The sequence below is a fragment of the Cimex lectularius genome, unplaced genomic scaffold (genome assembly GCF_000648675.2).
Source record: "Cimex lectularius strain Harlan isolate CLEC.00 unplaced genomic scaffold, Clec_2.1 scaffold256, whole genome shotgun sequence".
Taxonomy (NCBI): Eukaryota; Metazoa; Arthropoda; class Insecta; order Hemiptera; family Cimicidae; genus Cimex; species Cimex lectularius.
In genome coordinates, this window is record NW_019392862.1 from 608,895 (window position 1) to 622,081 (window position 13,187).

Sequence of the window (13,187 nt, forward strand, 5' to 3'; positions counted from 1 at the left end):
GCCATAGCTCGGTGGTAGAGCAGCGGCGTATCTAGCCGAGGATCGTGGGGTTCGAATCCCGCTCGTGCCATTGACCTTTTTTCATCTCAACTAAAAACCTTAATTAATTGTAATGGTTAAATAATTTGTTGAAGTGGTGAAGTCAGGAATGAAGTATTCTAGAAAAACACTTTTCTTTTTTTTACGCGTTTCGACCTTTATTCAGGTCGTCTTCAGGGTCTCGATGAAATACAAAACATGTTGATTTGTAAAAACCACAATATAGATTTAAATATAAATTTTGAATTAAGTATTTCAAATACACATGAGGTGTGGTGCGATTCTTGTGGTATTATGTAGGGTGGGGAACGCGATAAATCTGGGATTTTGTTTTGCTCATTGACGGTTTTATTTGACCCAAAGGAAATCGAGATTGGGGATTTTCTGATTGGATTTGTAAATCCCCAATCTTGACCCCCAAAATTGTAAAAATTAATTATTGTGGAGGACAACAAATGTAAGGGAAATATAAAAATGAAGTGTTTTATATACAAAGGGTGTCCTTTTTAGGTGGCCCTGCTGAATTAAAAAAAAAGTGTTTAATATTTTAATTGTTTAATATTATTCTTTTGTCTGTCATTAACCTACAAAAAAGTTATATATGCACATGGAACTTTGTCGGGTACAGGTAGTTCACCAAAGCAAACCGTGACGTCATGTATTGTCATCGCTGATAAAAGTTAGGTTACATAAGTAGGCAAGTTTCCACCTTACCCTGTGTAACCGTTTTGTAAGTTGTTATTCATAATTAGATAGTTTAGGTTTGTTTTCAATTGTTTACATTTATCCATATTCGCGTCCTGGGAACATGGAGTGCATCACCATCAGCTCGGACTCGGAGGAAAGCGAGATCGAGGTCAGTTTCAAATCTCTCCCTAATTTCCCATTAGCTCTCCGCACTTCTTCTATTCCCGCCTTTCTTTCTTCTTAAACGATGAAATTTTTTCCAGTTTGTAGGCGAAAAGAAACTCGAACGGACCAAACGTGTCAACGAGATCGATGTCAAATTGCTCACACCGCAGGTCACTCTTTTGGAAGAGAAAGAACCATTGACGAATAAGAATGACAATTTGAACAACAAATTGAAAATAAAAGTATGTTCTTTGATCTTTTTTTATGTACTACTACATGTTGAGAATAAAAAATGAATAATAAGAACTCACTTGCTATTGATACACAGAATAACATGTTTACAAACTCCATTTTGAAATGTATACATTCTATTTGTATTATAAATAAATTTTAACCATTAAGTAATTCTTTACTGTGAAATAATTATATTTACAAATCAGCCAATAAAAACAGTCAATTGAATAATTAGCAAGGTTTAAACGACCTGCCAGTTAGACTTAGTGTGACTAGGTTCTCCCTGTTCATATAAGGTATCATTTGCAATACTTTATTAATTATACTGTAAGATGGTTTGAACACTCTATCTTCGTTTTCTCTAAGTGATTGGAGAGTAGTTAGAGTAAGAGCTTTGCTACTTATTCTTATACGGGGGAAGGTAAGGTTTTTGAATTCAATAAACCAGAGAGCATATTCTTAAACCTTAATTTTAACACAATTCCATTTTTATTTTAACTCAAATCAACACAAAATTTTAATTCATTTAACAAGTAAGCACAACTCTAAATCTGGGATGAGTGTTAACAAAGGGACTTATCCAAAACGACACTCGCCACAATCTGGGGCATCCTCAGTATCCTGTATCTCGACCTCTAGCATGATCCAATGAATCGCAATGGCTAATCCTCGCTGGCTCTGGCTGGCTGAGACCCAGAAGTGTGGCTGCTTCTCTTCCAGATTGACTCCTGGAGTTCACTGCCTGGTGAGTCTTTGATTCACTGGTTTGCTTCTTTAGTCTAGAACGTCTGAGCCATAGGACTAGACTGATGTTTGATTTCCAAATCATCCTTTTTTTAGGGGTGGAAAGAAAAGTAAAAAATCGGGAAGTTCCCACGCTGCGGGTGGACTGGTGAAGATGGGTGCCCCACACTTGGTTGACACGACCCTGATTTATGATGTCCAGCATCGCTATATATTTTCGGCCTTGTGACAACCCTTCAACACTAAATAACTTAATGTTAGTTATCAAACTATTGAAACTTATGTTTTCCAGGTTTGTGGGAAACATCCCATGGTAACACCCTTCGACAAACTGCTTAATTATTGCAGAGTTATGTTTCCCAGATTGGTGTGGGGTGACACATTGTTCCATATCAGGTGTTTGCCCCTTCTGATTTACAGCCTTTTTTCTGTGGTCGTTTTATTTTTTTCCCTTATTTTAACCACTGCAACTGTTAAGGACTGTCTTACGATACTTTTAATCTAAGGTCATGGTTGAGATGAAAAAGCTATCATGAGTAGATTCGAACCCACGATCTTCGGCTCAATACGCCACTGCTCTAACCATCGCTCTAAGTGGTTTCCAAGTAGTGCTTTCTCACCAAGCAGCAAAATGTTCGTGAATATATCCTCACACACAGATTGTGTTCTGTCTCTTCCTCTTTCTGACAAAATCAGCAACTGTTTCTTATGATCTATCTAGTTCATAAATCTGGCAGTGTCCAGGCAGGAAACCAGAATCCTAGTTTTATTTCAGTTGTCCTACAGTAATTATTTCTATGAATCTCCCTGGTGTCTCATCCCTGAGGTGTTCATCCACTAGAATTTGAACTCAAAGCATACTATTTTTTATGTGTCTAGCCACACAAAGGAACACATTAAATATAGTTGGTTTAGCACATTAAAAACAACTGGCTAGGCTACAAATAGGGGGCCAGAAGTATTCATAATTGACTTGGTTAATGTCGGCCTTCTCATTATCCCTATGTACTGAATGACTAGGCAAGGGTCAGGACATTATTTTCTTCTCGTTTATTACACACTTCAACAATGTTAAAGCATATTGGACTCATTTGTGACGTGCTGTCCTCTAATAAATGCACCGAGATCGTCTGGATAACCAAACCAGGATGCTCTTGTGTATTAGTTTGATTAGATGTTGATCAACCAGAGCTGATCTCAGCAGGAGACAGAATCCCCCTGCTAACACAGCTGGTGTTTCTTTGAACTTGAAGATGAAATAATTGCATACGTTTTCCCAGTTTACACACATTTCCCCAAATTCTATTCTTTATTAGTGTAGCAATTTTGCAGGCTTTTGTTCATTCAATGTAATGGCTGGTACTTATACTTACCATGGCTCACTGTGTTCAAAGTGCTACTTTAGTTCATAGTGCTTGGAATGATTTAATTGATACTACTCTAATTCAAACAGAAGACACACACGTACGTGCACACACACACACACACACACACACAATATAACAATACATAATTATCAAGTGCTGATTGTTAATAACTAATTAGTAAATAAATGTTTCAATACATATTAAACAATAATAGTTATACACTTTGTTCTTTGAAGGGGCAGATTGCTACAAAAGTTCCTAGGAGGGTTGATTTCATACAGATAATTGATGACGACGATACCGAAAGTGATGACAAAATTGAAGTTGTTAACATTATAAGAAATAACATTTTAAAATGTACTGAGGAACCTAGTCACAAATCAGGGTCACCCATTCCAGAAGATCCATTAAAAATTGATGAAAATGAAATGAAAAAAATTCAAGATGAGTTAAAGATGGTAAGTTTCGTTATTACTTTATTTTTTATTTTTAGGACCATTTTTATATTGTTTTGCAAAACATACATTGAACCATTTTGCGTCTTCTTTCTATAGATTGTAATTAAATTTTTTTACCACAATGATTAAGCAATAGTTAATACATTGATGGACAAAATAAATGCACCACCCTTAATATTAATGTATTGAGGTTTATTAATATTTTGCATATCTGACTAGTTTTAGGAGAGGTCCGAAGCGTTCTATCATATCAGTGTGAAAAGCTAAGCAAATAAAAACAAACAAAAACAAACTAGTTTTAGTTGTAAAAATAAGATATTTAAAAAGAAAATATTACCTAATTCTTAAAAAAAATTTTTTTTAAAAATTATTGAGTAAAGAAAAACGAAAAAAGCAGAAAATTTACACAAATAACAAAGAAAAAAAATTGTTTCCTTTATACTTGGTATTCTTGGTATAAAAAGGTACATTTAAAAAAAAAATAATAACAATGAAGAAAGAAAACTTAAAAACAAATAAAAATGAAGAAAAAAAACATTTTTTCCTTTTTAATACCAAGTAGTTCCACCTCTGGCACGAATCATGTCCGTTATGCCTTTGCATTTCATGAAAAAGATTTGTGATTTAAAATAAATAAATAAAAGAGGAATACTCCCATTCATCAATAACAGCCGTTCCAACACTTCTAGGGTGTTAGATCCTGGGCTTTGCCATCGTACTCGTTGCTTACGTTGGTCCCAAATGTGTTCAATTGGGTTCATATCTGGAGTTCGAACTGGCACACCAAGCACTCAATTTCAACCTCATTCAGGTAGTCATCAACAATATGTGCTCTATGGGGCCTGTCAGCAAAAATCTCTCACTGTTGTGGGCACATTGTAGGCACTACATGTTCTTAGATTATGTGTTATAAGTACATACGTGAAGATCTTCCTTGTGCAACAACCAATTCGGAGCGGGTGTCCAAGCAAACACCACCCAAGATCATCAATGACCCGCCAAGGAATGCCACCTGGAACCATACTGCATGGAGCTTACCTTTCTCCTGAGCATCTCTATATTAAATTACACCCATCTGAAGATTTGAGGCCAACTCTCACCTCATCTCAAAGAGAACTCGTCCCAATCGTCCTATGTCCAATTCATTTGTTCCCGTGCGAACTGAGGCCTGGCCATTTTCTGAGCTATAGTAAGAAGAGGTCCATGTGCCGGGTTCCCAGACCCCGTGGTTATTTTCATTGAGTCTTCTTCATACAGTACTGGATGAAATCAATACATTTCAGACTTGTCTTATCAAATTTTTTATCTCATTTCCTGTAATGCTGCGGTTTTGTAGAGCCTGATGACCGATGAATCTATCATCTCTCTCGTCTGTAGACCTAGGTAGACCCTGTCCTGGCTTTCTAGTGTGAAGCCCTGTATCTCTGAAATGCCGACGAACCCTCCCTATTATGCAGTGATTTACACTCAGTCTCCTGGCGACTTGCACTAATTTTTTAATTTAATTTTAAACTAAATAAATTGAGGGGTGCATTAAATTTATCCATCAGTGTAGTTTATCATAAAAATTATGTTTAATGAAATACATTCTATATTGTTAAGGATGAAAAAAAGCATTTAAACTTGAGACCAAGTAATGACGTTTCAAATGATAAAAAGAAAGAAGATAAAAATTTAGATGAACCATGTTCTTCAACTGAAACCAGAGTAAGATAAATTTATTTACTACTTTTGCTGTATATATATTTTAAAATAACATATTTACATATGTATTTTTTTTTTTAATGACGATGAACAGTCAACGTGTGAAAATGCTTCTGATATCAATACAAGCCAAATTGGCTTTAATTTACTTGACAATGTAAGTATTGTTTTACATAAATGTTGACATGTTAATTCAAAACAATTGGTTCAAATTTTCAGATTGTCGACTCTTGTAAAAAGTTAGACCTAGGTGATGAGATAATAAGAAAGATTGAGCACAAAATCACAAAATATGCTTCAATAGTTTCTAAAGAAACAATGAAAAGTGAAAAAATAATTAATTTCTTGAGAAAAATAAATAAAGAGATTGATGCTATTGTTAAACGCGGAGATTTAGAAAGAGAAGACAAATTTATAATTATAGAAAAAATAAAACAAGTGCTAAATGAATTGAAAAGTGATGAGCTGCTGGTAAATTGTCTAATTTTTATTTATTTGTTTCTTGTGATATTGATAATTTCAAATTTATATGCTTTAGGTGAATAAAAAACTACACTTTTTGTACAGTTTATTTCATGTAAGTTGAAAGTATGCTTTAGAAAAACTGAAATTATTTATATTTCTTGTATAAAATTCAGTGAAATTGTTGCAGAAATTGAAAAAAAGGATAGACAAATTGGAAGAGATGGAAGTTGAATCAGATGACGAGATGGAAAACCCTTATGTCCTTCTTGGCAGGTACAGAGCAAAGGCTAGTCAGGTTTATGAGAAAATATGTCGACTCGAAGAAAAGGCACCGCATGCTGATCGTCAATATCTTCAGAGGTTCACATACTCTGGCAAAGGGCCAGTTCAAGTTCAAAGGGCATTAGAGAAATATTACAATATGACAAGGAAATTTCCAAATTTTAAAGATGTGTTAAAAATTACAAACAAAGTCAATGAAGAAAATAAACTAAGTCTTTCTTCCCCTGAAACTTATGAGATTGGTAATTATTTAAATATTTTCATGATCAAAGTTGTTTTATTTTTTATAATTAAAAATTATGTATATTTTGTATGTTTTGCAGCGCAACAAATTTTTACTGATTTTGGAAAGAAATTAAAAATTAGAAGACAATTGGATGATTATCACATATTAGTCAGTTATATTGTTGAAGGACAAAAAGACCCTGCTACGTTTGACCAAATATTAAAAACCAAACTCGATTCTAATAAAGACGTTTGGAAAAAGAAAGAAAACGAGGTAGCCAAATAATTCTATTTACAATTTATTTTTTATTTAATAACTCTATTTGACAAGCTTGTTATATAGTTTTACTTTTATGTAAAAAATGCATAACTTGAAACTGCTTTTGAAGATGCTGTCCATTATCTATACTCATTAATTTCAAGCTCTTTCTTTTTATCTCAGCGATGGCTGATAGCTTTCATCCCTGGTCCATAAGTGTTGGTTAGTTTATGGCTGATTCTTATTTTGGTGCTCTTTCATAGTTACAGTCTTCAGTGTGATTATTGTATGCATTCAGCCAAGAGTACTGCTTCCTTACAATATTTTGTCCTCCATTGTTAACCTGGGCAATTCACAATGGGCTCACACTTCACATGTTCCATACACCATGTTTTTCTTTCTTTGATCGTGAGAAGTTCCCTGAGCTTCAGACACCCATTCTTAGAAATGGGGACTGACTATATGATCCCGGAAACATTCTTGATGTTAATGTTTAAAAAATATCACATCAAAATTAGTCAGTGAATGCAACCAAAATCTCCAAAACCTGGGGAAACACAGCAACCTGATGATATATTGGGTCAGGGTACAGAGGAATTACGGGTAATGAGAAAGCAGACAGCCTGGTCCTGACCATACATAGGCCCTGAACCTATTCTTGGGATAACCAAACAAATATAGAATCCTTCATCGCAGAATGGATCCAAACAAAACAAAAGGAGAAGTGGATAAACTATAGCAGTGCTAGACACAGTAAGCTTAAGATGAAACAACCCTCACCAAGACAGGCAAAATCACTGCTGCAATTGGAGAGGGCTAAATTCAGAGGAGTGGTAGGACTACTAACCCGTCACTGGCATCTGAGAAAACATCTTCACAACATAGGCATATATAGCATTTTTCAACCATATGAAACTTTTTTTTCAGTCAAATGAAATCTTCCAAGCAAATGAAACTATTTTTCCAAGCAAATGAAACCTTTTTTCAAGCAAATGAAACCTAAAACCTAAGATAATAATTATGTTGAGGAATAAGTAAATGACATTATAGTACTAACAATAATTTTTATGATGATTGAATATTAATATTACAATAATTGAATCATAAGGCTTAGATACAAGAACGTTTTTTGTGAAGATCCTTATTCATCAAACTTTTCTACATCCGCCCTGTCGAAGTTTAATTAAGTGGGATAGAAAAGTGTTTTTGAGCGAGCAACGACTTTCTGTGGAGAAATTATAAATGATGGAGTGGAGTGGAGTTCACGCGTTTTTAAAAAGATGGTTCCTCCTCACAATAAGTTGTTTCGCAACAATCCGGATTTCAAGCCCTTTAGCTCATCATCAGGTTGAAGGGATTCTACAACCATGTCTTTCAACATGAATTGCAAAAGTGAACCCGTTGAAACCCCCGCCAACGTGAAAATGGTTCTTCACAAGTCGGCTAGTAGATCCCGCAGTTGTGGATTTGATCCCCACCGTCGCCTCTGGACTTTTTCTGATGCCTGAGAGGACCGGTGGCCGCAATTAAAAGAAATTGACACGGCACTCATCAATGGAAGGAGCGGGACAGATCTCAGCGACCCTGAATTTGGACCCAACCCCCTTCAAAAATGAGTTTCTTCGATGGAATATCAAATTCACACTTTTGTTGCGAGAAATGGGATAAAGTACAATAAGCTGTACAGCTGAGGTGCTCAGGAGGGAACTCCTCCAGTTCCTGGTATCCATAGTAAAGGTGCTTGGAGATAGGGAATTTCTTGGTAGTGTTTTAACCTGCACAGAGTGAAGAACGTTGAGTAAAGAGATGTACAGTCATAAGTAAAGGTTATTTTAGATGGTGGTTTTTTTTTTGTTTTGTTTTTAGTGAAGTATACTTTATTTTAAATCATTAAATTCACTAATTTCGTGGTCCTCTTGACCAATTAATATATTACAATTAATTAAGGTTTTTAGTTGAGATAAAAAATACAATTACACGACATTTGAAAAATGGCAAAAAGGAGGGAAAATTCAAAAGGTGGGGTTGAGATGGGAAGTTTGTGTCCAAGTGGATCGAGGTCACGATAGCTCAAGTGGTAGAGCAGCGGTGTATCTAGCCGAAGATCGTGGGTTCGAATCCCGCTCATGCTATTGACTTTTTTATCTCAACTAAAAACCTTAATTAATTGTAAGATATTAATTGGTCAAGCGGACCACGAAACTAGTGAATTTAACAAGTTTTAATGTTTTATGAACATTTTTAAAAAATATTTCTGCTTCTCCTGCTCAGAAATCACATATTAGTTCCCTACTGCTATTGGTAGTATGTTGACAAATTCTTTTCTCTGTTTCCAGCCCTCTCTTTGGCCGTCATCAGTTGCTCTTGGGTATCACGTATTACCATATTTATAAAGTAGATAATGTGTTTGTTCCCATAACCTATGACAACTTGCTTTAATGGCATGAAGCAGTTGTTAAATGGGGGGATTGTACTAGTCTAGTGTTATTTATTTTCTGCTTTATTATCCTCTCTTTGCTACTAGCTACATTTGTTGGCTAGTTGTGTACTTGTCAATTCAGCTGTAGTGACATCACATCACATTTATTTTTTATGGGTAGCCTAAACGTCGTGAATTGGGGACCGCGGTATCCAAGTGGTTAGCGTGAAAGACTCTCGGCTCATAAACGCCGTGGTCGTGGGTTCGATTCCCACTGTCGCCTCTGGCCTTTTTTTCACGATAACCCCCCCCCCCAATATGAACACAGATATAAGAATTCGTCACCATGGTTAATATGCATAGATCATAAGGTAAAAAAAAAAAAAAAAAAAAAAATCCACTATAATAGGGACGAGGCTGGAGATAATTTCTAATTATGGAAGCCTCATATCATATGTTTTATTATTAAAGTCATCCCCTGCAATATGGTTTGCCCCCATTAAAGCAAATAATAAATTGAAATAAATTTGAATGTGGTTATTTTTAAATTTTATACACTTTACAATTTTTTTTTGTCATTGTTAAAGATTATAGACTTTTATGCGAAAAAACAAGCTGAAAAAAGTGCTACAAAACAGAAAGGAAATAACAGGAAGGACCAACCAGCTAAAAGCGACGATGAGAGTGAAGATAGTGCTATGTCAGACACGGAGGAGTCTGAGGAAGATGAAAAGAGTGAAGACAGCAAATCGAAAAAGCACGATTTCTCAGATTCCGAAGAAGAGTTAGATGTAATGTTGGATGAAGATATCGATGGTACAAAACAGAAAAAAGACACCGATTGTGATGAACTTCAACCACAAAAAAAGAGAAAAAAATTGCGTACATAGTGCTTTATTTATAGCATTATATATTTTTTATTTTTATACATTTTCAATTGAGAAATAATTTTAAATCAATGCACTGTTATACCACAATACAGAAATTAATGTACATATAGCGTGACTGTTTTCTTTTTGGTCCAACCCTGAATTCGGAAAACCGAAAACAAGGTCCCAGAGGTTTTTACGATCGTACCTGATTACAATAATTTATTCTATCGATCAGGCACCCTTTTTTGATATATGAATTTCCAATATTCAATACAAACCAAAATATTAGGAAAATTTAAAGCTTTTATTACAATTTATTTTGAAATAAAATTACAATTTCTTCTATTATTCATTATTTTTAATTTAAAGAATCTTTTTATTTTATATTAAAACCTATTTCAAAATCTACAAACATCAATTTTAAAATCAAATTTAATTCTCATTTTATAAAGAATAGTAAAAGTAAAGGAAATTATTATTATTATTAATTTTTGACCAACATTTTGAACCCACAGAGGACAGAAAGGGCATAGCGATAGCTCTGAGGACTTAAACTTAAATGTACCGCCATGCCCCACATTACACAATAAATATTTTACAATTTATTTTGAAATAAATTATAATAAAAGATTTTAAATTTTCCTAATATTTTGATCTTGTATCTATTTCGGTTTGTATTGAATATTGGAAATTAATTTATCAAAAAAAGGTGCGTGATCAATAGATTAAATTAACGTAGTCGGATCTGATCATGAAAAACCTGATCTGGGACCTTGTTTTTGGTTCTCGGATTCAGGGTTGGGCCCAAAAGAAAAGAGACACGCTATAAATATAGTTATTAAATTTGTATTGAGAACAACTTCAGGTTGATATTATATTTTTTTAAATTATAAAACTTCTTGTTTGTTTTTAAACCCTTCTTTTTTCAAATTTATTTATTCATAGAATTATCTTCTTTGTAAGATTAGACTGTAGACTGATATGGTAATGTAAAACAAAATCAGTTTTTTAGAATCTTTATTTAATTTATTATTAGGTAATTATATTATTAGGGTCTTAGGACAGTCAGCACACAGGCTGGCCTTTTGTTCTCCACCCAACTGCTGTCTGTACTAAAGGTACTGTCAACAGTGAAATAGCCATTTTTGAAAGAAAACTTATCTTAAGAAGTTGAATTTTAATAATTTATTTGTAACGCTAGGCGCATATACATACATCTACTATAATTTTGCTAATAGCTCACATATTGTCCATAGAAAATCAGTACTGAAAGAATTATTTTAATCCAGTTATGTTTAGTGGTCTAATTGACCAAATTACTTGTTTCAATTAATTATTCTTTTTATTTAAAGTCTTGGTTGAGATTGGGAGTTGGTGTCCACATAGATAGAAGTCACAATAGCTCAAGTGGTTAGAACAGCGGTGTGTTGAGCCGAAGGCCGTGGGTTTGAATCCCATTCGTGACATTTTTTCATCTCAGCCTAGACCTTACATAAAAAGAAAAATTTTATATATTGACTAGCTTTTATCCGTGATTACCCGCGGGACTCTGTTTCAATGTACCTTTCTAATGCATAATGTTTCGTTTCTCAAATTCTTCTCTTCTTCAGTTCACTTTGGTCTAAACAGGTAAAAAATTGTTCATACGATCCAGACAAGCTAAGAGATTTATAAATCTCTCAAAAAGGAAGGTAAAGGAACTACTCTATCAGCAGGCAGGATTTGAGAAACAATAGGTCTTGCCCTCTACCTCTATCTCTCTATCTACCACCTAAGAAGATGAGCTGAGCAGAGAAATCAACATGCTGACTGAAACAGAAGGACTATGTACATTATTGCATGCTTACTTTTTCAAGTTTACGGAAGTTTAGTTTTTGACGTATATATTAAGTACACGACATTACGGTTGTTGGCAATAAAAACTGCCATGATCCATCAATATCTTCTGTTTGTCCAAGACTTAAGTGAAAAACCAAACGTTAAAAATCCAACTGTACAACCTATAAAAAACTGCCTCTTTTTGAGTTGGGACACTTTTCTTGCATATATTTGCTCTTAGTAATTTAAGTTAGTTTGTTTGCTATAGAAGTATAGACTGGTGGTCATTGAATGTCTGTAAGGGTATTAATTTTTTTGTGATAGTAACACTACCTAACAAATGAGCATAAATATCCATGTAGTAAGATGATTTAAGATTATTTTTGACCCAAATGTGCTTTCCTCCTGGAGTCAGGACTAATTAGTTATTTGAAATACAAACTTAGTTATTGAAATAAAGGTTTTATTGAGTATTAAAAACATTGTAATTAAAACATTTAAAAAAAATTGTTGAAACTTAAAATAATGAAAAGGCCAAAAGACAAAATTGTTAAAAAATTATGAAACAATAATATTAAGAATAATTATTTAGAATCGTGAGATGCGGTCTGGTGTGATGTAGGTTTCAGAAAAATATTTTCTTTATCATGCCGTTTCGATCTTCATTGAGATCTTTGGGGCCTGGGATTTACAAACATTGTTTAAATTTTACAAATACATGTAGAATGTGGAAAAAAGTGAATTTATACAATGCAAAATATATTTTTTTATATTCAATCAAAAGTATTTCTAGAGATGATCTCAATAAAGATAGAAACGTTGGCACGATAAAGAAAATGTTTTTCTGAAACCTACATCACACCAGACTGCATCTCACGATTTCTGAATAATTATAGATTAACGGTCATTAATCACCACAAATATTAAGAACGTTATAAAAGTAAAAGAAATGAAACTACAATAATCCATGAACTCGCTAGATCAACGTATGGTCTTGTAGAGAAAAGTAAATTCAATTGTTACTGCCAAGCTTTCGACTTATTTTAAGGTCATCATCAGGTCTTATATTAATTTCATATTACATAAAACATATTGTACAATTAATTTAGTAATTGTTTATCATAATGTGAAATTAAAATGATAGGCCCTAAAAATGATTAAAATGATAAAAAGTCAGTGTCAGAGCGAGATTCGAACCCACGACCTTCGGCTAGATACGCCGCTACTCTACCACTTGAGCTACGTGACTTTGATCCACTTGGACACTAACTTCCCATCTCAACCCCACCTTTTGAATTTTCCCTCCTTTTTGCCATTTTTCAAATGTCGTGTAATCTATTTGATTCTCGGCGACAAGTGAAATGGCCACGGAGAGCTTCAGTGAAGTATACTTCATTTTAATTCATTAAATTCACTATTTTTTGTGGTCCGCTTGGCCAATTAATATCA

At 34.0% G+C, this 13,187-nt stretch overlaps 1 protein-coding gene across 1 annotated transcript; it reads left to right on the plus strand.

Annotated features, from left to right (window-relative positions):
* The first annotated feature begins 735 nt into the window (after positions 1 to 735).
* On the plus strand, positions 736 to 10,164 carry LOC106662896. The gene is made up of 10 exons (XM_014387337.2): positions 736 to 895; positions 990 to 1,133; positions 3,473 to 3,694; positions 5,297 to 5,401; positions 5,493 to 5,555; positions 5,618 to 5,869; positions 5,937 to 5,975; positions 6,051 to 6,387; positions 6,469 to 6,644; positions 9,636 to 10,164. Exons 1-10 carry the CDS (start codon positions 848 to 850, stop codon positions 9,936 to 9,938), a joined length of 1,689 nt encoding a protein of 562 aa, XP_014242823.1. The 5' UTR covers positions 736 to 847; the 3' UTR covers positions 9,939 to 10,164.
* The last annotated feature ends 3,023 nt before the right edge of the window (positions 10,165 to 13,187 follow it).

What these genes read in the sequence shown, in the direction of transcription:
- LOC106662896 (XM_014387337.2), top strand. Translation starts at nt 848, where the DNA reads ATGGAGTGCATCACCATCAGCTCGGACTCGGAGGAAAGCGAGATCGAG. An exon ending in ACAACAAATTGAAAATAAAA is followed by an intron (nt 1,134 to 3,472) that starts GTATGTTCTTTG and finishes TGTTCTTTGAAG; the next exon opens with GGGCAGATTGCTACAAAAGT. An exon ending in TTTTGTACAGTTTATTTCAT is followed by an intron (nt 5,976 to 6,050) that starts GTAAGTTGAAAG and finishes AAATTGTTGCAG; the next exon opens with AAATTGAAAAAAAGGATAGA.